This window comes from Ranitomeya variabilis, chromosome 5 (genome assembly GCF_051348905.1).
Source record: "Ranitomeya variabilis isolate aRanVar5 chromosome 5, aRanVar5.hap1, whole genome shotgun sequence".
Classification (NCBI taxonomy): domain Eukaryota; kingdom Metazoa; phylum Chordata; class Amphibia; order Anura; family Dendrobatidae; genus Ranitomeya; species Ranitomeya variabilis.
In genome coordinates this window covers 529279477-529303628 of record NC_135236.1, presented here as the reverse complement: position 1 = coordinate 529303628, position 24152 = coordinate 529279477, and the positions used below count along the sequence as shown (strand labels likewise).

At 44.5% G+C, this 24152-nt stretch overlaps 1 protein-coding gene across 1 annotated transcript in view; it reads left to right on the top strand.

Moving 5' to 3' along the window:
• Window positions 1-24152, top strand: part of STK32A (serine/threonine kinase 32A) — a 383738-nt gene that overhangs the window by 315110 nt on the left and 44476 nt on the right. The window contains exons 6-8 of the mRNA XM_077261153.1: window positions 4711-4800; window positions 15705-15802; window positions 19495-19611. Coding sequence (XP_077117268.1) covers window positions 4711-4800; window positions 15705-15802; window positions 19495-19611 — 305 coding nt within the window. The remainder of the gene's footprint in view (window positions 1-4710; window positions 4801-15704; window positions 15803-19494; window positions 19612-24152) is intronic.

The window sequence follows — 24152 nt, the reverse complement described above, 5'->3', positions numbered from 1 at the left end:
ATACTGCTATGTACAATGTATATCTATGTACCTGTATAATCTGCTTCTGGTTCACTGCCTGCAATAAAGCTGAAGATTACCAAATTATTCTATGTTTATCATTATGGGCTGTGGTTCATAGCTACAGCTGCGTCGTGAGAACATGAGATGTCAAGTTTGAGTTTCTGGGAGACCAGATAACAAGAGAAGGGAATAGTTTACTTAGGAGCACAGAGATGCAGCGCCGCTGCTCAAGAAAGGGGCCATGGATCAACGACTGTCAGAGAGAGGTGAGTATTAAAAGTCGGGACAAAGCTCTGATGTTTCGGGACAGTTCCACTGAATCAGGGATGGTTGGGAACTAGGAATACCCTACACTTTTTTCTATCTAATCCCTAGATGTATTTTTGGTACTTCACTTCCTGTGATGTTTTGTTTGAGTCTAAAACAGGACGTCCCAGAAGGCTGGGGCTATGCTCACTTCTTTGCAGTGTCTATTGCATCTACTGGAACAGGACATCAATAGGAGGCTGTGCTGCAGTTACTTGCTGAAGATGTAAATTACTAAAGTTTATTGCATTGCCGGCCTCTGTAGCTGTTTTGGATCTATGGTCAAGGCGATAAAATCTGTGGAAGATGTGAGTGCAGCGCCTGCATTCTGCTTCCATTTCTGCCACCACTGCTTCTAATTGTGAAAGATGTTGCTGGAGAGCAGAGATATAAGTGGTGAGCGACACCTGCACCGCCTCCTGATGACAATTTGTTTGAGGGCGATTCTAGAAGATGTGGGGCAGTGCTGGTGTGACTCACTGCTTCTATATATGATCCTTGATGGCATTTTGTATAGTGACAGAAGAGATAAAAGCAAAGTGTGGGTGCTGCACTCACATTTCCCTCAGATTCTATTGCCATGACCATGGATCTGAGACATCCTCAGAGGCCAGTTGGTTAGATTGCCAAATCCCAATAAAACTTAATTGCAATGTGAATGCAATTTTGTATCTGTTTGACTTCTTAAAGAATGTCACACAACACAGAATGACTGTTCAAACCAAGTACAAGCGCTTGGTGCTCCCTTGATGTGGACAAATATTTAAGTGCGCCTTCTGTTCTATCTGTGTTTCATACATCTTTGTCCTTCTCTGCCTTTATAAAGGTAGAACTGTCAATCAAAGAAGGTGGGTGGAGGGATGGAGATTAGGGATGAGCGGACCAGTGGAAATTCAGATCTGGTACCCAACCCAAACTTATTCAAAAGTTTGGTTCGGGTACCAGAACTGTACCTGATGTTGAAAACAATGGGCACCTGGACTATAAAATCTCACTCTCTCTATTATAAAAATAAGACCCGCTTTTCCATACGTCAATAGCGAAATATGAAAAAAAGAAACAATATATTTAATACAGTCACGTGTATTTGCCATGACTAATAAAGTATAAAAATATTTATCCCATGTAGTCAACATGAAATGTCAAAAAAAGTGATACAAAATTGGCCTTTTTTTAGTTGTCACAATCCCCCAAAAAATCAATGAAAAGTGATCAAAAAGTTGCATGAACCCCAGAATGCTATCAATAAAAACATCAGCTCAGTGCACAAAAGATAAGATCTCATACAAGTTCATCAACAGAGAAATAACAAGAGGATGGCTACACCAGCACCTTTTTTTTTAGTTATTTTTTAGATATAGACCATTTGTACTTGCACACAGAGTCCACACTTGTTCTATTATAGCGATGAGTAAAGCAATCTCAATGTGAATTGAATTTGTGTTGAATTTTTAGGAATTCACTGAACCCAGTGAATTTGAACAATTTACTATTCAATTTGCACAAATTGTCTAAAATTGCCACAGAAGGCAGAAGATTGCATCAGCCACAGAAGTCTCACATGACCTCAGTCACAGCCAGCCATGAATACCTATAATGCCTTGCAGCAGTCGCATTAGATGGTATAGCACAACGAATCAGAAGATTGAAAGCCATAAAATGGTGAATAAACTGTTCACTTTGTGTGGGACGGCACAGACATAAATGATGGATGCCATCCATTTACTCATATGTGTGGAGGTAACGTTGATATTACTGAGGGCAGACTCACACAACCGTTTTTTCCACATTCGAGAAAAATGGTTCTATAATTCTGAGCAGACCTTGATCAGCGTGGCATTAGTTTTTATTGGACATGTAGAGAGAAAAAAAGTTTCTCCACCTTCTCCATTCTGTAAGTCCATGAACATTTTTTTCCTTGACCCACAGACTTTCATTGCCGATTTTGATCCAACACAGACATGTCTCTGATTTTTTCCACTGGCACAATGGTCCAAGGAAAGAATCAGACATGTGCACAGTCCCGTACAATATCATGGGTACAAATGCTATCCATTAAAACCACAGTGAGCACTCATCAGAAAATTTGCCATGTACAAGAGCTCTAGGAGATCTCAGAGTGTTGTACATGTCTATTTGGAAAAAATTGTCAAAGCTGGTGAATTTGAAGTCAAGAACATCCACACATCTCTAATTGTAATATCTTTAAAGGGGTTGTCCACTACTAGGACAACACTTTCTGGATTTAAATGTTTGGCACCAATAAAATATAAGAAGCTTATACTCCGCTCCTGTGTTGCCTTCGTTCTAGCGGTGTAGGCACGCACGTTCCTGGGGCTCACATGCGAGTGTTATGACATCTGATAACAGCCGCACAAGAACCTCGGGAAAGCAAGTGTCGACACCTCTAGAACGAAGGCAGCACAGGAGCGGAGTATAAGCTTTTTCATTTTATCGGGGCCAAATGTTGGGTATGAGGAGAGGCTGTCCTAGTAGTGGACAGCTTCCTTGAGGAAGGATGGTCCTACCTACTGTATGCCCATAAAAAATAGAATAGAAGCAGCACTCCAATGGGAATATGTGAAAAAAGTGGACTTTATTCACACAGTCACAGTTTATTCACAGTCCACTTTTTTCCATTGCATTGCTGCTTCCATTCTATTCTTTCTACATTGGAGGCATTTTGGCCTATTGATAGCAGAAGTATTGCACACACAATATTGGGATTGTGCTGCCATGTTTCCTTGTTATTATATACATATATAAATATGGTTACACTAATTATTTTTATTTTTTCACCAAACCTTGCTTTCCGAAAAAAAATAAAAAAAAATCATGGTGGCATTGATTTGGATGACTATTTTCTGTATTTCCCAAGTGGGAATTTTTCGGAATATTTTCCCACGCTAGAGTTCATATGAGTTTATGCCACCAGGCTTCGCATCACCACAAGTCTACGATGCAACATTCCCCTGCATTCCATTAATTCCCCAGTTTTTACAGCCAGGGGCAGCTGCATTAGCAGGCTCCTGGTTGTAAAATTATTTAACCCCCTCAGATGGATTTACATCGTGGGACATGACTGTACGGCGGACAGGTATGGGATATTATTCCTTTTTTTGTTTTCCCTTTTTTTCAGATGACAAGGGTCGTCAGTTGGATTGAGAGAACAATAAAGATGTTAAAACCACATGTGTATTTATTTCATTAAAATACTTTATTCATAATGTGTGTGTATTTTTAACCCTTTATTACTATTGGATTAATAATGGATAGGTGTCTTATTGAAATCTCTCCATTATTAACCAGGCTTAATGTCACCTTACATTAGCAAGGTGACATTAACCCTTTATTACCCCATATCCCACCGCTACACGGGAGTGGGAAGAGAGTGGCCAAGTGCCAGAATAGGCGCATCTTCCAGATGTGCCTTTTCTGGGGTGGCCGGGGGCAGAGGTTTTTATCCAGGGGGGGGGGCAATATCCATGATCCCTCTCTAGGCTATTAATATCTGCCCTCAGTCACTGGCTTTCCCACTCTGGCGGAGAAAATTGCGCGGGAGCCCACACCAGTTTTTTCCGTGATTTAACCTTTTATTTTAACACCTAGAGATCCCACATTTTGCACACAGACACTTCTAACATTAGTAGTGTGGAATATGCAAAAAAATAAGGGATATGAAATGGTTTACTGTATGTAAACCATGTCTCATATCCTGTTGGGTTTGATAAGGAGATAGCAAAAGCCGGCAATTGAATTACCGGTACTGGCTTTTCTGCTATCTAGCGCTGTATTAAATATAAATATGTATATATGTGTGTGTCAATGACATATATATATATTTATATATTCTATGTGTACACATTTATTTTAGCTATTCTATTCTAACCTGTCAGTGTGATTTTACTGTACACCGCACTGAATTACCGGCTTTTGTATAGAACACCGCTGCGTATTTCTCGCAAGTCACATGCATGGTCCGTGTGTAATCCGTAATTTTCTCACCCGCATAGACTTTCATTGGCGGATTTTTTGCTCAATACGCTGACAAATGCAGCATGCTGCGATTTTCTCAGCCCGTAAAATACGGCCGAGAAATATATGGCAGATAGGAGCTGCTCCATAAACATTGGTCCCTGTGTAATGCGTTGTTTTTGCGCCTCTCATACGTCCGTATTCCTCTCTAGTGTGACCTCGGCCTCAGTGGTATCATTTGTGGGACAAGATATGGCACTTTTTATATCCCCCAATTTACTACTGTCCATTTCATTAGTTAAAAATTGTAGTGCTGCACTTTGTATTTGATTTTCATTAGTATGAGTGACCTTTAGGATTGATGTGCTTCATATTTATCGTACTGCGGTCATTCTACAAACATTCACTCTCTTTGTATTTCTAAAGGGCATGTACATATCACCGATTTTAATATTGCCACCCTGGTCAATCAAGGTACGAAGATTACAACTGTTGCTGGCACAAAACCTTACATGGGTAGGTATTCTGCTCTTTTACTACCTTGCTGTTTGCTATGCCTTTATTCCTTTTAGGTCTGATGCTGGGATTGATCTTTATATCCGTTTAAAGGGAACCTGTCATGTTGAAAATGCTATCTTTTATGCACGCAGGAAGGAGGAACTAAGTAGACACACATTTTCATGGGAAATTTCAATAAAAAAATATTTTATCTTTGAAATCTCTAGTGTTTCTATGTACATGAGTCCAGTGGGCAGTCCCACTCAGTGACACTGACTGTGCATGCAGAGATAGTTTTGAATCACTTGCAGGACCGCCTACTGGACTCGTACTTTATCACTCAGGTCCCTGGTTCTATATGTATATGAGTCCAGTGGGCGGTCCTACTCAGTGATTGACAGTCTTGCCTGTATGACTGCATGTAGAGATAGCTGTCAATCACTAGTAGGACCGCCCAGTGGACTCATATACATATAAACCAGGGACTTCAATGATAAAATACAAGTTACTGAATATTTTCCAACAAATCTATATTTCATTCTGCTCAGTTTCTCCTTTTCGACACCATGCTGTCAATAGACTGCCCGTACAATATGACCCGTTCCCCTTAAATACTACGAAAAGACTGAACTGTGTGTTAAGTAGGCATACATAAGTGTCAGACTCCTTATTGATGCTGAAAGACTTTTTTTTTATTAATTCCCAGATTGCTATTAAGCGGAAGTGGTACTTCACTTGTGGTAGCGCCTTCATTGCGGAGCCAGAGTAGCTTCACAAATCAGCTAAAATGAAGCCAACCTGGGCCTTCAGAGATTTGTGTTGTCTGCTTTCGTTGCCAGTTCTCATTAAATAACGGTATCAACTAATAGAGCACCATTGTAACGACAACGCTCTGGCTGCACAGTGGAGCCAGTCTTCAGAGTATGAAATAATCAAATTCACCAGTATTAATTTCATTGACCCATATACTGGAAATAGTAAAGCACATCTACTGCAAATAGGAACACACACATACTTCTACGTAGCCCGAAAAATAATCAGATCACTTCTTTTAACCTCTTTGCTTCTTCCTAAGCCATTAATGCTTAAAAGAAGCTGATAAAACTGAGCATATGAACAAACAGCAAGTCATTGTGGCATTGCATTGCATATATTCATTCTTTTTAGCATTTGTTTCAGCGCTTTTTCAGGTGGGTTTCTGAGCGGATGCTCCTCAAAAAGACGTTGTGTGCACATACTTTAACACTTGATGAGGCTGTTGCATTTACTTTTGAAAACAATGCAAAAACATGTCTGTACTATCCTCTTTAATAGTTTAAAAGTTTGATATTTTAATGCTGCTTTTGATATCAAGAGGGGAATGCTCAAAATGGATTATACAGCCTTTTGTGACGTTGGTTTTCAAACTAAGTACACCAGCTTCATCAAGTCTACGGGAGCTCTATAATAATCTACTGTATGTATGTTTGGTTTTCTATAAGACAGTGGGGAGTGTCCTTTAAAATTTGACCCTTGGTGCCACTTGGTATAGGGATTCTATTCATAATAGCACGTATTCTGTTCTATGGTTTTTGTTTTCAATAATCTACGGTATGTAGTATGTTTTGATACTGTTACAAGTCTACTACTGGCAAAAATAAAAAAAACAAGACTGCATAAAGCCACAAACTACTGTACATGGTCATTTTTCATTTTTCAGTTAAACATCTTTCATCTAACCATCTTTGACTCACTGATCACAAAAATAATGCAAAAACCAAAAATACTATTATGTTCCTAAAGGACATGGTGACATTTTATCAATCATGACAATACATTACATTGTGATGGCCATTCGAAAAATTGGCACAGGTACGATATCAAGTTTTACCACCTTTTTGCAGGTGGAAACCATCATCATGATTAACTGGGTTTGCTATTCCCTTTGTAGGTTATTTTTGCTATTCCAGGAATATTTTGTTAGAATTCATAAATGCTTTCTAAAAGGGTTTTTCTTTTTTAGCAAATGAGGTTTCGAAAAGAAGGTAAGCTAACATCCTATACTTGCCATCAACTCCACCACCACCATTCCAGCCATCTCTACCATCCAAGAAAATATGAAATCACGACCACCTGTCACCGGATCACTGACACCACTGATTAGCTATGTAAGGAGAAGCACCAGACCGCGGGCACTTGAACGTAGCCGAGTCCGGAACTGCTGAGGCTGTGTCCCCTGTTGTCTGGGGAAAGGCATATGGGCCCGGGCAGAACCCCTAACTCAGAAGCAGGGGGCATACTCAAGCAAAAGCGCGCGTGGCAGGAGTTGGTTTTGGAGCAGACAGGCAGCAGGCAGCAGGCTGAGGGGTGTGCTCCGTTACCTGAGCACCTGCACCATGTCAGCCTGTGCCCGCCAGCTCTGGCCACCATCCGAGTGACTGTCAGAGACCAAGGTGCCAGGTGCCCTGCTTGTGCACGACTGAGAGATACTGTGTGCCCCATGGCTGGGAGTACAGAGCACAGGCCACCTTTGAAAAGCCGAGTAGCAGACCAACTTCTGCAGTTTACCTGGCCCATTGCTGCTGATCACCTCACGTTGCATCCTTGCAAGTGTCAGGGCCCTTCTCATCCCGGCCGCACCAACTTATGGACTAGGGGCTCAACGGAAGGTACCAGAGACCGACCGTTGCCGCCAGAAGATGGACTGTTGTTTGCAGGACCCCACTGGGACAGCAACATGCCGGCCGTTGTTGGCGCCGCCGTCCTCCAAGCTTCAGCAGGAGACTGGGAAGCCTTTGACACAATAACTGATTTAAGGAACTGCCATTATCTTGTTTATTGCTCAATTCACTCTACCTATTGCCTACCCTTGAACTGTTTAACTCTCATTTAACTGTTTATCTCCCTGCGTGGAGTATCCCCTGTTAAATTAAAACTGTTAACCCTTGCTCTGCCTCTCTTGCATCACTGCATCCCGCAACCCACTTACACTTGGCATAGTCAGCAGGACACAGTTCACGAGCGCAGAGACAGCAGACCAAGTGGTCATGGGTGCCCCAAGGGCCAGCTTGCCATTGGGGCCATGCTCAGCAATCTCCCAAAATTCACCAGGAGCAATTCACTGCTGTGGGACTGGACTGAGCGGGTCAAGGGGATGCTGAGAATGCACCCTATGACCCCTGCAATGCAGGCAGAGATTGCTGTGATGGCCCTGGACGGAGAAGGCAGATGTTCCATAATGTTTCAGCCCCCGCATGCGCAGAACAATTTTACCAAGATGTTGCAGATCTTAGAGGAGATGCATGGGGATCACACAGATATTGGGGAATTGCGCATGTGCTTGTACAGTCGTGTGCAGAGTGAGGGGGAGTCCGTGACCTAGTATATGAATGCCTTGAAAAAGATCCACACAGCAATTACTAAGCGAGATGGTGTGTGTCCCCCTAATGTGATCTTGAAAGACCTATGGATAGCCGGTCTTAGAAGCCCATTGCTTAAGCAGGCCCTGCGAGAGCACTTGTGCGTTAATCCCTGCATGTCATTCCTAGAAGTTGGGGCAGAGGCGCGCGTGCATGAGCAAGAGCAGGGGACGGCAGCCTTGGCGGGGAAGGTCTGGATTGGGGAGGTGTCCGCTTCAACTGAAGCTGAGCCAGGCTGGGTCAGAGAAATCCGGAAGGAGATACAAGGAATGCGGGAAGAGTGGTCTGACTTCAGAAAAAAACCCTCCTGTGGCTCCAGATCCATCCAGAGAAAGAACCAACCTGGGTCCCGTTTGCCTGCTCCACCCTGTCAGGACACGAGACAGCCTAAGACAGAGATTCAGGCGATCTGTTTCAAATGTTGAGACATTGCACATTATGCCTGAGGGTGTGCGAAGCGAGGAAGGCCGCTCACCCAGCAGCCATTAAACTAGTGAGCTCCGTGGCCGGGGGTGACACCTGGAGCCTGAACAGCCAAGAAGGAGAGAAGGTACTGTAGTCCCATAAGTTTAGTTTCCCTGAGCCCTCTCATCTGGGCCAAAATGAATGGCTGGGCTGTTCGCTGCTTAGGTGACACCGGTTCCCAGGTCACGACCATGCCCGAAGCATACTTCAGACATCATTTTTCAGGGGCCACACAGCTCAAATGGGGCCCTGTGATTAAGATAAAGGTGGCCAACTAATTGCCCATCCCGGTCGCAGGAGTAGTCTAGATGCAAGTGACCGTATGTGCCAAAGATGTAGGCCGAAAAGGGGTAGTGCTGCTTGCCGGTGACTTTGATGACGGCCCTCCGGTGACCTTCGGGATGAATGTATTGAAAGAACTCGGAACCCTGCTGATCAGTGAGCTATCAGACGCCTTTCTGGACCACTGGTGCCCCCAAACCCCTCAAAGGAAGGTGTTTCAGCAATTGATTTGAGTCGCCCAGGCACAGGAGATGTCAAGCGACAGGAAGATCCTAGGAAAGGTGGTAGTACCTGCTTCTGCCAAGCTCATCTTACCACCGGGTCACACAGTGCTCACGCTGCCAAACAAGCCTGTACACTGCTTGAAGGGGTGGAAGTCTATTGTGAACTCTGTTCTCGAACTCCCTTCTGTGGTCAGGAATGGTATTTCTGTGAGTTCTGTCCGTGGGTTCCCTCTGGTGGCTGAAAGTGGAGCTGCTGGTCTGGAGGTGGCTTCCTCAGCTGCATCGTTTAAGACTGGGCTGGTTCCTCTATTTAACTCTGCTCAGATCGTTACCTGATGCCAGTTGTCAATGTATCTGTACTGGTTCAGATCTCACTTGGATCTCCTGATGACCTGTTTACTTCAGCAGAAGCTAAGTCCCTGTTAAGCTCATTTGTTTGTTCTTTTGTGTGCTGAATATATTTCTGAGTACCTGCTAAGTTTTGTCCAGCTGGCTATCATGATATTGTCTCGCTAGCTGGAAGCTCTGGGTTGCAGAGTGGCACCTACCGTGCCGTGAGTCGGCGCGGGGGGTTTCTTGCTCACTCTGCATGGCTTTTTGTAGTTTTTTGTGCTGACCGCAAAGATCCCTTTATCTATCTTCTGTCTATTTAGTGAGTCGGGCCTCCTTTGCTGAAACCTGTCTCATTCCTATGTTTGTGCCTTCCTCACAGTCAATATGTGTGGGGGGCTGCTCTTTTCCTTTGGGGAATTTCTCTGAGGCAAGGTGAGGCTATATTTCTTTTTAGGGGTAGTTACCTCTCAGGCTGTGAAGAGTCGTATAGGCAGAGTCAGGTACGATCCACGGCTAATTCTAGTGTGTGAGATAATAGATTAGGGCTGCGGTCAGCAGAGCTCCCACTTCCCAGAGCTCGCTCTATTTTGCAGTTTTGACTATCAGGTCATTCCCGGTGCTCCTAACCACCAGGTCCAGCCATAACAGAAGTCCAGATTGAGCCAATCGCAGCAGACTAGATAGCCCCGGACTCCTCATTGCTTGGATCTTGGCCACTGTTCATGACGGTAACATAGTGGTGCGGTGTGTCAACCTAGGGAAACACAGTTTGACCCTTTTGTCCAGGAGTAAGGTGGCACAGGTGCTGGGCATGCCTGAAGAACTGGTGCCGCCAGAGACTGCCCAAATAGCAGTGAAACCAGAAGATCCGTGGACTATAGCTCTTACCATGGCCCCAGAGCAGCCTTCTGGAAGCACAAGAGAGGTGCCGGATCTTGGAACAGATGCAGATCGAACTGTCGAGACTCTCCCCACCGCAAGTGCAACAGGTACAGGCCATGCTGCAGCACTACCGTGATGTCTTTGCCCGTCGTGAGGATGACTTCGGGTGTACCACTGCCATAACCCACAAGATACCTACAGGAAGCACCGCCCCGATTCAAGAAAGATACCGCCAGATTCCGCCTAAGATGTATCAAGAGGTGAAAAGAAATGTTGTCCCACATGCTGCAGAGTGGAGTTATTCGGGAGTGTCAAAGCCATTGGGCCGCCCCAATCATGCTAGTATGAAAAAAAGACGGGTCCCTGCACTTCTGTGTCGACTACCAGTGACTGAATGCCTGTAATATACGAGATTTACATCCCCTGTCCAGGATTGAAGAATCCTTGTCTGCCTTATGAAAAGCGAAATACTTCTCGGGCCTAGATCTGGCCAGTGGATATTGGCAGGTGCCCATGGCCAAGCATGATCAGCCGAAGACAGTGTTCATTCTTGCTATGCAATTATTTGAGTTCAAACGAATGCCCTTTGGACTGACCAAAACCCTTGGGACGTTTCAATGCCTGATGGAGAGGTGATTGGGAGATCTGAACTTTGAAGGAACTCTTATCTATCTGAATGATATCATTTTCTATGCAGCCACCTTTGAAGAACATCTCCAGCGGCTAGAGCAAGTGTTGAGTCGACTACAAAAACATGGTCTGAAAGTGAGGCCCCAAAAGTGTCACCTCTTCCTTAAACAGATCAAGTATCTGGGACACGTTCTATCCGCTAATGGGGTGAGGCCTGCCTATGAGAAGATAGCAGCAGTGCAGGATTGGCCCACCCCAAAGACAGTGAAGGATGTGCGGACTTTTCTGGGGCTAACTGGATATTACCGGAGGATCGTAAAAAACTTCACTCGCATCGCTAATCTGTTGTTAGAGCTTCTCAAAGGAGTACTATCCTACGCCGACTTCTCGCAACCCTTGATTTTACACACTGATTGAAGTCTCCATGGTCTGGGGGCCATGCTTTCTCAAGTGCAAGGCGGGAAAGAGCAAGTGATTGCCTACGCGAGCCGATCTCTCCACGACTCAAAGCTGAACCCCGACAACTACATTTCTTTCAAATTGGAGCTGCTGGCACCAGTATGGGCGATGACTGAACAGTTTGCTGAATACCTGTCAGGGTCCGAATGCCAAACTGGGAGCCCTGGAACAAAGATGGGTGGTCCACATGGCGAAATACCGGTACAAGATTGTGTATCAGAAAGAAGCTGAGAATACACAAGCTGATTCCTTATCCAGAGTGACACATGAGCGCCCGGGCCATGATCGGGATGAAGAAATGGAGGCAGAAGAGATTCCGGGCTTCCAGGACTTTACTAGGCCATTGGCGGCGACGCAGGGACAGATTGGCGAGGCGTCCAGGGAACAGGTGTTAGGACAACCTCGAGATGATTAGGTACAGCTGCAACAGAAAGACACAGAACTTGCCCAGCTGAGACAGTGGGTAGCATTGAAGTGGCTCCCTAGCCTAGATGAAAGAGGTGCTCTTTCCCCAGGGGCTTTGCAGATTCTCAGACAATGGGAGAGGCTCCAATTGAAGGGTGGCCTGCTGTATAGGAAAGTGCAGTTGGTGCGTGAGTTGGGGGTCGCTTGGCAGGTGGTGTTCCCCGAGAATATAATTTGCATAGTGGCCACATAGTCTCATGAGAGGGGGGCTCACTTTGATCCAGAGAAGACATTCCAGTGGCTACAGAAGCTGGTCTATCACCCCCACTTGAAGACTGCGGTAGAAAAGGCCTGTGAGCAATGCTGAAGCTGTGAGTTGGCCAAGACCCCAGAACAAAGAGCTCCCACCCAGACCATCATGACCTCTGCCCCCTTAGAAGTGCTGATGATCGACTATTTGATTGTGGGTCCCAGCCTCACCATGGTTATGAACATTGTCTGGTGATGACTGACCACTTCACTAAGTTCGCGGTGGTTACCCCAACCCGAGATCAGACCGCCAAGTCGGCTGCCCATTTGCCCATTCTATCTGTCAAGACTAGTGTTGAGCATTCCGATACCGCAAGTATCGGGTTTCGGCCGATATTTGCTGTATGGGTATTCCGATACCGAGTTCCGATATTTTTGTGATATCGGAAATCGGAATCGGAAGTTCCCAGTGTATGGTTCCCAGGGTCTCGAGGAGAGGAAACTCTCCTTCAGGCCCTGGGATCCATATTCATGTAAAAAATAAAGAATTAAAAAAAAAATATGGATATACTCACCCCTCCGGCGGACCCTGGACTTTAGCGATGTAACGGCAGCCTCCGTTCCTAAGAATGCAGTGAGTATAGGACCTGCGATGACGTCGCGGCTTGTGATTGATCGCGTGAGCGGTCACATGAGCGGTCACGCGACCAATCACAAGCTGCGACGTCATCAAAGGTCCTTCACTCTGCATTCTTAGGAACGGAGGCTGCCGGTTACATTGCTAAGGTACAGGGGCCGTCCGAGGGTGAGTATATACATATTTTTTATTTTTATTCTTTATTTTTTACATGAATATGGATCCCAGGGCCTGAAGGAGAGTTTCCTCTCCTTCAAACCCAGGGAACCATCCAGGATACCTTCCGATATTTGTGTCCCATTGACTTGTATTGGTATTGGGTATCGGTATCGGCGAGATCCGATATTTTGCCGGTATCGGCCGATCCAATCCGATACCGATACTTTCGAAAATCGGAAGGTATCGCTCAACACTAGTCAAGACTTTATCCGGGTGTACGGTTGCCCAAAGCGAATTCATTCGGATCAAAGTGCCTGTTTCCAAGGCCGAGTGATGGAAGAATTACACTGTCTATACCAAATTGAGAGGTCGAGAATGACGCTATATAACCCTCTGGGGAATGGAGCCTGTGAACGCTTTAACCATACACTGATTCAAATGCTGAGAACATTGGTGGAAGACCGGAAAGTCCGCTGGCCTGAGTATGTGGCTGAATTGGTCTGTGTGTACAACAACTGGGGGCACGACACTGCAGGATATACTCCATACACTCTACTGTTCGGGCGGAAGGGACAAGAGATCACTGATTTGAAGCTGGACCCAGAAGAGCACTACCCACAGACGGGGGTCTTCCTGGGTCCGAGAACATAGAAACCGGTTGCAGACTGTTCATCAGCTGGTCCAGACTAAGTTCCGAGAACTCGAGCACCATGAAGCACCGCCCCTCCAAGGGACAGCTTTTAAAGCAGGGGATCGAGTTCTGGTCCGAGACAAGAGGCCATGGGGCAAGCTGGACTACTGGTGGCAAAAAAAATCATATCGAGTGAAACATCGGATTGATAACGCTGGTCCAGTGCATGAGATTCAACCTGAGGGAGAAGAAAAGGTACCTACCCGAATAGTTCACCACAACATGTTGCATGCCTGCCTGTCATGGGACCCTGAAGAAGAGAGAGGATCTGACCTTACTGAGGCGCCTAGTCCTCTTGCTCCTGACTACGAAGAAGACAAACCTTTTACACCTTCCTCAGACTCAGAAAGCACCCCGATCGTCAGTCCAGGGAAAATAGGGCGACTAGAAACTCCAGAGATCCAGAGATGGCTGTTCCCAGGGAACCGAGTGTCCCCACACCTTCCACTATTCAGCCTGACTCCACCACTCAATCTGACCTACGTTGTACTGAACGGACCACCGCGGGAATACCCCCTACCCGCTATGAACAGGAACAGTTTATTTGGCAGTGGATTGTGCAAAAAATGAAAGAGTGCCAATGTTTACTGCAAGAAATCTCACCCGTGGAATGGCGAGCTAAAGGAGAGGGAGAGTGTAAGGAGAATCACCAGACCGCAGGCACTTGTACCACGCCAGGTCCAGAAAAGGCTGAGGCTGCATCCCCTGTTGTCCGGGGAAGGCATGAGGGCCCGGACAGAACCCCTGACTCAGAAGCAGGGGGCATACACAAGCAAAAGGAGTTAGTTTTGGCGCAGTCAGCGTGCAGCAAGTTGAAGGGTGTGCTCCATTACCTGAGCATCCGCGCCGCGTCGGTCTGCGCCTGCCAGCTCCGGTCACCACCCGAGTGACTGTCAGAGACCAAAGTGCCGGGTGCCCTGCTTCTCCATGACTGAGAGATACCGTGTGCCTCATGGCTGTAAGTACAGTGCACGGGCCATCTAGGAAGAGCCGAGTAGTAGATGAACTTCTGCAGCTTACCTGGCCCATTGCTGCTGATCACCTCACGTTGGACCCTGCAAGTGTCAGGGCCCTTCTTATCCCAGCCATGCCAACCTATGGACTAGGGGCTCAGCGTAAGGTACCAGAGACTGACCACTGCCGCCAGAAGATGGACTGTTGTTTTCAGAACCCCACTGGAACAGCACCGCGACGGCTGTTGTTCACACTGCCGTTCTCCAAGCTTCAGCAGAAGACTGAGAAGTCTTTGACAAGATTAGGCTACTTTTACATTTCTGTCTTTCCTCTGCCGTCGCAATACGTCGATTTTGGAAAATGCAGGATCCTGCATTTCCCCATAGCCTTGTATTAGCGACGTATCACGACGGATGGACACACGTTTAGTCCGTCGTGCACTGGATCCTGTGGAATGTGACGGGCCGTCTTTTGCAAAAAACGTTCAAGGGAACGTTTTTCTTTACGTTATATCCAGTGTTTCAGACTGCGCATGCCCAGCAGGAAATCTCGCTCTCACTCTCTTCCCTCACCCAGAATACAGACGGAAATGTGAAAGAACAATCTTCCATCGGTACGTCGCGCCGACACTTTGTGACGGGCGATTACCGACGGATGTGAAAGTAGCCTAAGTGATTTAAGGAACTGCCGTTATCTTGTTTATTACTCAATTCACTCTACCTATTGCCTACCCTTGAACTGTTTAACCCTTATTTAACTGTTTATCTCCCTGTGTGAAGTATCCCCTGTTAAATTAAAACTGTTAACCCTTGCTCTGCCTCTCTTGCGTCACTACATCCCACAACCTGCTTACAGCTACATGAACAGGGGACTGGTGGTCATGACGTCATGTTTTCTGGTGCCGTGGAAATGGCTGGAGTAGAAGCACAGGAGTAAAGTCAAGGGCAGAGTCCTGGAGTAATGTTGACTTCTTTCCTTTGGAAGCATCCCCTCCCATATTAACCCTTACATAAAACTGTAAAATACATAGCATGGCATCACAGTGAGACTACTGCACCAGCAGGCAACATGTGCTTATTTAATGCTATAAAATTGCCAATTCTAGAAATATTTTCTGATATCTACAAAGGTTTATTTTTTTTATAATTTTGCAGCTCCAGAAATGTTCTACCCAAGAGGTCAAATCTGTTATTCTTTTGCTGTTGACTGGTGGTCCTTAGGCGTTACAGCGTATGAACTTCTGCGAGGCAGGGTATGTGCTTTATCTCTTCCTTCTACATGTATAAATTGTTATATTGTTTGTTGAGCGTATTATATTATTATGCACAATGTGATTACCGCCATGATAGCTACGAAGAAGATACATAGACAGAGATCCTTTCATCAGAAGGCAATTAGCATTTTTACCAAGACAGTATATTTTTAGATTCTGAGAAATGACTCTCTACATTTTTATTAGCTATGCATTAGCTACTGAAACCCTAAGTTATCAATTGCCTGTTTTATCATGTGACGACACTGAACATTACCAGAGCGGAGTGTTTGATTAGTCCTTACAAGTAAAGTGCAACCTTTCCAGTAGTTCGCAAACCAAATGTAGGATATGACAGGCTTATGCAATAAAAAGTAAACCGTTTTCTCATGGATCATTGGCTTTTCATGTACAAAATTTTCATCCTTTCTGATGATTCATGGAAATATTCTCTGTGCTTTTACATAAGGCAAATTATATTTATAGACAGTTAGAATTCATTCTGTAATTTTCTTCTAGGTATGCTAAAAAGGTCTGAAATGTATCAATGTTTTGGATCAGATTTTCGTCTGTGAGTCAGTTTTTACCTGCAGAGATTCAGCAGTTTTTCTTGCATACAAAAAAAACTGATGGAGTTTTCTCAAGCTTTTCCTATTATATCATCAATGAAAAACTGGCAACACATGAATGGAATCTGAGTGCAGACATTTATTTTCTACAGTGCTGTCTCTGACTAGATCAATAGCGAACATGTCTCCATAATTTGGTGTGGACCACTCGGTCCGCAAAAATACATGGACATGTGAGCAGTCCCATAGCCTATAATAGGTATGAATCCTATCTGTTAAAACTACTGATAAAACTCGTACATCAAAAACTGACCTCTGTATGACCTCCTATATGCTGTCAGATTGAAAATTGGAAGAATTTAACCTTCTGTAAATAAAAAACAGTTATGGCCAAAATTGTTGGCACCCTTGAAATTGTTCCAGAAAATGAAGTATTTCTCCTAGAAAATTATTGAAATTACATCTGTTTTGTTATACACCTGTTTATTGCCTTTGCGTATTAGTACAACACAACAATAAGAGAGGAAAAAGGGCAAATTGAACATAATTTGACACAAAACCCCCAAAATGGGTCAGACAAAATTGTTGGCAACTTGTGATGCTTGTTTAAACTCCACTGTGACAGGCAACAGGTCTGGGCCACCTGAAAATCACACATGAAACCTGATAAAGAGGGAAGAAGTTGACTCAATCTTTGCATTGTGTGTCTGTGTGTGCAACACTAAGTACGGAGAACAGTAAGAGGAGAAAAGAACTGTCTGAGGACTAGAGAACCAAAGTTGTTGAAAAATATCAATAATCTCAAGGATGCAAGTCCATCTCTAGAGATCTTGATGTTCTTTTGTCTACGGTGCGCAACATAATCAATACGTTTACAATTTATGGAATCACATCTAATCTCCCTGGACATGGACGGCAAAGAAAAATTGATGAAAGGTTGCAATGCAGGATAGTCCAGATGGTTGATAAGCAGCCCCAATCAAGTTCCAAAGAAATTAAAGCAGTCCTGCAGACTCAGGGTGCATCAGTGTCAGCACAAACTATCCACTGACATTTGAATTAAATGAAATGCTATGGCAGGAGACCCAGGAGGACCCCACTGCTGACACACACATATATAAGCCAGACTGCAGTTTGCCAAAATGTATATGAATAAGCCAAAATCCTTCTGGGAAAGCATCTTGTAGACCGATGAGACCAAGATAGAGCTTTTTGGTAGAGCACATCATTCTACTATTTACTGAAAACAGAATGAGGCCTACAAAGAAAATAACACAGTACCTACAGTCAAATATGGCGTAAGTCCAAAGATGTTTTGGAGTTTTTTTCTGCATCTGGCACCATGTGCCTTGATGATGTGCAAGACATCATGAAATCTGAAGATTATCAAAGGATTTTGGTTTGTAGTGCCCAGTGCCAGAAAGTTGGGTGTGTCCTAGGTCGCAGGTCTTCCAGCAGGACAATGACCCAAAACATACTTCAAAAAGCATCCAGAAACAGATGGAAACAAACTGCTGGAGAGTTCTGAAGTGGCCAGCTATGAGTCCGGATCTAAATCCTATTTAAACAACCCTTCAGCAGGAATATCCATGTTAAACAAAAAGTATGAGCAGAATGGCACTGTCATGTTGATTTAATACATACCTTTAGTGTAAAAAAATCTGCAGCCTGCTTTTCGTTAAATCATCATGATAAATTTCCCTTTCATCCGCGCTTCGTGCTTTAGGGCGGGATTTGTAGGCAGGACTGTGGGTAGGGTCTTCTCCTCAAATGTCTCAGCCATGCCCCCCGTTGCCTCTGTTGCATTCATCATCTTAGTTATTTAAATTTTGGGGTGTCGCCATCCTAGCTGTGGGCAGCGCTCTCATAGATTCAGCTGGTGGCACTCTTCGTGAAAATAGCATCTGCGTATGAGCAGATCGACCTCTGGCAATCTTTAGGAAAATAGCGCTCGAGGTGCCGCATGCATGGAATGAGGTCTCAGCTTGTCATTGAGGTGGATCTGTGCATTTGCTGGTGCCATTTTCATGAAGACCACCACCAGCTGGATCTGCGAGAGAACCGCCCACAGGTAGAACGGTGCCAGCCCAAAATTTAAACAACCAAATGTTGAATGCAACAGAGGCAGCGGAGGGGTCTTGACTGAGCCCTCTGAGCCAAAGACCTTATCCACAGTCCCACCTCGAAGTCCTGCCCAGAAGAACGAAGCACTGATGAAACTGAAATTTAACATGATGAATTAACATAAACCAGGCTGCAAATTTTTGCAATAAAGATATGTATTAAATCAGTATGACAGTGCCATTTTATCCTTACCTTTAGTTTAACATGCACAGTATATTCCTATATTCCTGCTGTCAAGTTCCCTTTAACACCTGTGGAGAGATTTTAATATTGCTGCTGGGAGAAAGCACCTTTCAAATATGAGAGGCCTGGAGCAGTTTGCAAAAGATGAGTGGTCCAAAATTCCAGTTGAGAGGTGGTCCAGTTAATTTTTATTCCAGTTGCTTATTCCAAAGGTTGTGCAACTAAATATGAGGTTAAATATTGAGGGTGCCAACAATTTTGTCCGGTCCATTTTTGGGGTTTTGGTTGAAATTGTGTCCAATTTACCCTTTTTTCTGTTTTTTTTTAATGTTATTTCAATATACACAAAGGAAATAGACGTGTATAATTGCAATAATTTTCTGGGAGAAATAATTCATTTTCTGGAACAATTTCAAGAGTGCCAACACTTTCAGCCATGACTGTGTAGACTAACACCCTAGTGGTCAAAAGACTCCATGGACTAAAATTTGTATATTATATGCATTACATAGATGCAGAACTAATAAACTGTGAATACAAATACACCAAAAACAATAAAAAAAACATAGATTTCGCAAAGTGCTGAAATGATAAACATTAAAATGTTAGCACAGCTATTATATGACAGCTCATATCTACACTATTGTACGTGTACAATATAATATTTTATCCCACATTGAGTGGATATGATTCTGCATCATGTCCACTCACAATATTGTGTATTCATAATCCTAAAAGCATGATTTATCATATACTTCAGGGAATAATGTTATTACATTATAAGAATTATAATTGTGTTTACGTTTTCTCCACCAGAGACCTTTTCACATTCACTCAAGTAGTGCAGCAACAGATATAGTCCATGTGTTTCATACAGCGACTGTTACTTATCCTCCTGCTTGGTCTAAAGCGACGGTGTCATTAATGCACAAGGTAAGATATTACCAAGTCTAAGCTATCACCAAGGGTAATAATTCAGTTGAATGTGAGATATAATATAAGTTCTTCGTCTCCTCCTTCAAATTCTTACCTCGTCGGTAGAAAGTATGCCAGGAGAGCCTACAAGATCAATCTTAAAAAGATCCCTTTTGAGCTTGAAGGGACATATTGCATTATTTAGGACATTACAAGGCTTTTCTTTACCCAGGGTCATTTTCATACATTTTTGTGCCTTATTTGTGCATTACTGTGCTCTAACCAAGGTAGATGAAAAGAAGTCATGATGACCTTAATTATTTGTAGAGGAAAAGCATTTATATTATTGTTATAAGAAAGCATTCTTTATCAATAATAGTGAAACTCTAGAATGGATGACCACCATGTAAAAACATTATAAAATTTAAAGGGAATCCATGACAGAAGGCTTACATTCACAGAACCAAATACAGAGCTGCATGGCCACAATTAGTACCCATATGGGTAGCACTGGGCATGGAATCAGTGCACTTGCTGGAATTGGACTGCTAGCTGTGAACTTGAAATCTCATTTACATAAAGCTCTAAAGTTGATTTTCTTAGCCATCCAAAATGTATTTGTGACAAGCACTGCATACTTTATATTGTCTCTTACTACTCTGACCTGCACTTGAATTGGTTTTGTAACTGTGTAAGACAGTTAAGGCGGACTCTAGCCATCCTCTTGGCAGTTAGGCTGCTAATTTGGGGCTTATTGCCTCTACTGTTTTGCATTTTCCTTTGCACTGTATGTTTCTATATGCCATTGTATTTTATTGCCAGGCCACAGCACTGCCAGAGGAAGATGATGACCTGTGAAATTTGTGTGTTTCCATCACTTTCATGGAATTATGCTCAGTGTACTTGTCTATGTTAATTGTCATTTAATTTCTGAGTCATTCAAATGTTGAGGTTAAAAGTCAATGACAGACAGAAGTTTTAAGGCAAGGCGTCCGTTGAAGTGACTATAACAAAGCAGAATTACTGAAGTGTTGAAAGCATGTGAATTTGGAAGATCTGGCATAGTGCCAGTATTTCAGGCTACAGAGGGGAGATTGCCTCTGTGACTGTCCTAGGAGACTGCACTAATAGAGTGTTGCATCAGTGTGAGGTGGTCAAGTTCAACACCAGAGACCACTGTACTGGAGTAATGATTAGCAGCTAGAAGGTAAATGGTGGAGGCCTCAAACATGAGAGCCAAGTGATCACTGTAAGGCTGGTAGTAGAAAGAAACCCATGAGAGCACAATGGTCATGAATGTGTTACGCTAACCTGGGAAATCTGGGAGTAGAAGATCGCTGTGTATTGTGAATCGCAGATCTTCCATTTAACCTGTGTATTTGGATATCATATTAAATGAACTTGGTTTCCTTTGGTTCTGAGTTAGGCTAACGACCATTAACATGCTGGTCAGAAACATGCAGCTCCATTTCAGCTGCTTCTGGTCTGGTCATTAACGCTTCCTATAAAACCTGGCCAGACCTTCTGTCCTGCCGGTGAAAGCTCTGCTTCCTTGCTCTTAGGGGACAATGTGCTAAATAGGAGTTGGTTGTTGCTATTGGATATTCGACTTCCTGGGCGGTGTGCTAAAGCTATATAATTGAAATTTGGCATTGGAGTTGTGGTGTTCTGTAGTTTGCTGTTGTACGTGAATGTTTTAACTCCTGTTCCCTTTTCCCATTTAGTTTATTCTCCCCAGTCCCAATCACTTCTCTATTGTCGGTTAGTGCTTTTGTATGATAGAGGTTTTCTGTTATCTCTGTTTTGTCTTCGTATCTGGTTTACCTTTCATTTCTTTCCCATACCTTATGGGGTGGGGGAGGGGACAGATTAGAGATTTTACAGGAGCATAGTTAGGCCGGAGACTGGGTCCCCTGTTATGATCCCAATGGCAGAGGATCTCTGATATTCCGGCAAGATAGCAAAAATATAAATACTGCTCTAGGGAGGTGGAAACTGGGCTAACCGCATACCTGATCCTAACACAAACAAATAAAAGTAGCCGGTGAACGTGCCTACGGTGGTTCTAGACGTCTTGAGCCAGCCGGAGAACTGACTACCCCTAGAGAGAAAAAATCAGACCTTACTTGCCTCTAGAGAAATTAAACCCCAAAGATATAGAAAGCCCCCAACAAATAATAACGGTGAGGCAAGAGGAAAGCACAAACGTAGAGATGAACTAGATTCAGCAAAGTGAGGCCCAATAGTCTAAATAGCAGAAAATAGATAGTGGACTATGCGGTTAGCAGAAAACCCTACAAAAACATCCACGCTGAACATTCAAGAACCCCCACACCGACTGACGGTGTGGAGGGAGAATATCAGCCCCCTAGAGCTTCCAGCGAGTCAGAAAATCAAATGTAAAGCAAGCTGGACAAAAACACTGAATAATGCAAACGATCCAAATTGTACAAAACAGACTTAGCTTTTCTTGCATGAGGCAGACTGAAAGGAATCCGGAGGAGACCATATAGGTCTGGATACAACGATGCCAGGCAAGAGACTGAGTCCAGAGGAGACTTAAATAGGGAACACCCGCTGCCTAACGACACAGCTGGAGCTCAGGCCTGCAACAAGACATGCCTAACACAATACCGTTAGTGACCACCAGAGGGAGCCCAGAAACACAGTTCACAACAGTACCCCCCCCTTGAGGAGGGGTCACTGAACCCTCACCAAGACCCCCAGGGCGATCAGGATGAGCAGCGTGAAAGGCATGAACCAAATCAGCCGCATGAACATCAGAGGCGACAACCCAGGAATTATCCTCCTGACCATAGCCTTTCCATTTAACTAAATACTGGAGTTTCCGTCTAGAGATACGAGAATCCAGAATCTTCTCCACCACGTACTCCAACTCGCCCTTAACCAAAACCAGGGCAGGAGGCTCAACAGCAGGAACCATAGGAACCACATACCGCCGCAACAAGGACCTATGGAACACATTATGAATAGCAAATGACGCTGGAAGGTCCAAGCGAAAAGACACCGGGTTAAGGACTTCCAAAATCTTATAAGGACCGATAAAGCGAGGCTTGAACTTAGGAGAGGAGACTTTCAAAGGAACATGCCGAGAAGACAACCAAACCAAATCCCCAACACGAAGTCGGGGACCCACACCGCGGCAGCGGTTGGCAAAACGCTGGGCCTTGTCTTGTGACAATTTCAAATTGTCCACCACGTGGTTCCAAATCCGCTGCAACCTATCCACCACAGAATCAACCCCAGAACAGTCAGAAGGTTCAACCTGGCCCGAGGAGAAATGAGGATGAAAACCAGAGTTGCAGAAAAAGGGTGAAACCAAGGTGGCAGAACTAGCCCGATTATTAAGGGCAAACTCGGCCAGTGGCAAAAAGGTAACCCAGTCGTCCTGATCAGCAGAAACAAAACATCTCAAATAAGTCTCCAACGTCTGATTAGTTCGCTCGGTCTGGCCATTGGTCTGAGGATGAAAAGCCGACGAAAAAGACAAATCAATACCCATCTTAGCACAAAAGGATCGCTAGAATCTGGACACAAACTGGGATCCTCTGTCAGATACAATATTCTCAGGGATGCCATGCAAACGAACCACATTCTGAAAGAACAAAGGGACCAAATCAGAGGAGGAAGGCAACTTAGGCAAGGGCACCAAATGGACCATTTTAGAAAAACGATCGCACACCACCCAGATGACAGACATCTTCCGAGATACCGGAAGATCCGAAATGAAATCCATGGAAATGTGCGTCCAAGGCCTCTTTGGGATAGGCAAGGGTAAAAGCAACCCGCTGGCACGAGAACAGTAAGGCTTAGCCCGAGCACAAATCCCACAGGACTGCACAAAAGAACGCACATCCCGCGACAAGGAAGGCCACCAAAAGGACCTAGCCACCAAATCTCTGGTACCGAAAATCCCAGGATGTCCCGCCAACACCGAAGAATGAACCTCAGAAATAACTCTGCTGGTCCATCCATCAGGGACAAACAATCTCTCCGGTGGACAACGATCAGGCCTATCAGCCTGAAATTTTTGCAGCCCTCGTCGAAAATCTGGGGAAATGGCAGACAAAATCACTCCCTCTCTGAGAATACCAGCCGGCTCAGAGACTCCCGGAGAGTCAGGCACAAAACTCCTAGAAAATGCATCAGCCTTCACGTTCTTCGAACCAGGCAGGTACGAGACCATAAAGTCAAAACGGGAGAAAAACAACGACCAACGAGCCTGTCTAGGATTCAGGCGCTTGGCAGACTCGAGGTAAATCAGATTTTTATGATCAGTCAAGACCACCACACGATGTCTAGCTCCCTCGAGCCAATGTCGCCACTCCTCAAATGCCCACTTCATAGCCAACAACTCCCGATTACCAACATCGTAGTTCCGCTCAGCAGGCGAAAATTTCCTTGAAAAGAAGGCGCATGGCTTCATCACGGAGCCATCAGAACTTTTTTGCGACAAAACAGCCCCTGCACCAATCTCAGAAGCATCAACTTCAACCTGGAAGGGAAGAGACACATCCGGCTGGCACAAGACTGGCGCT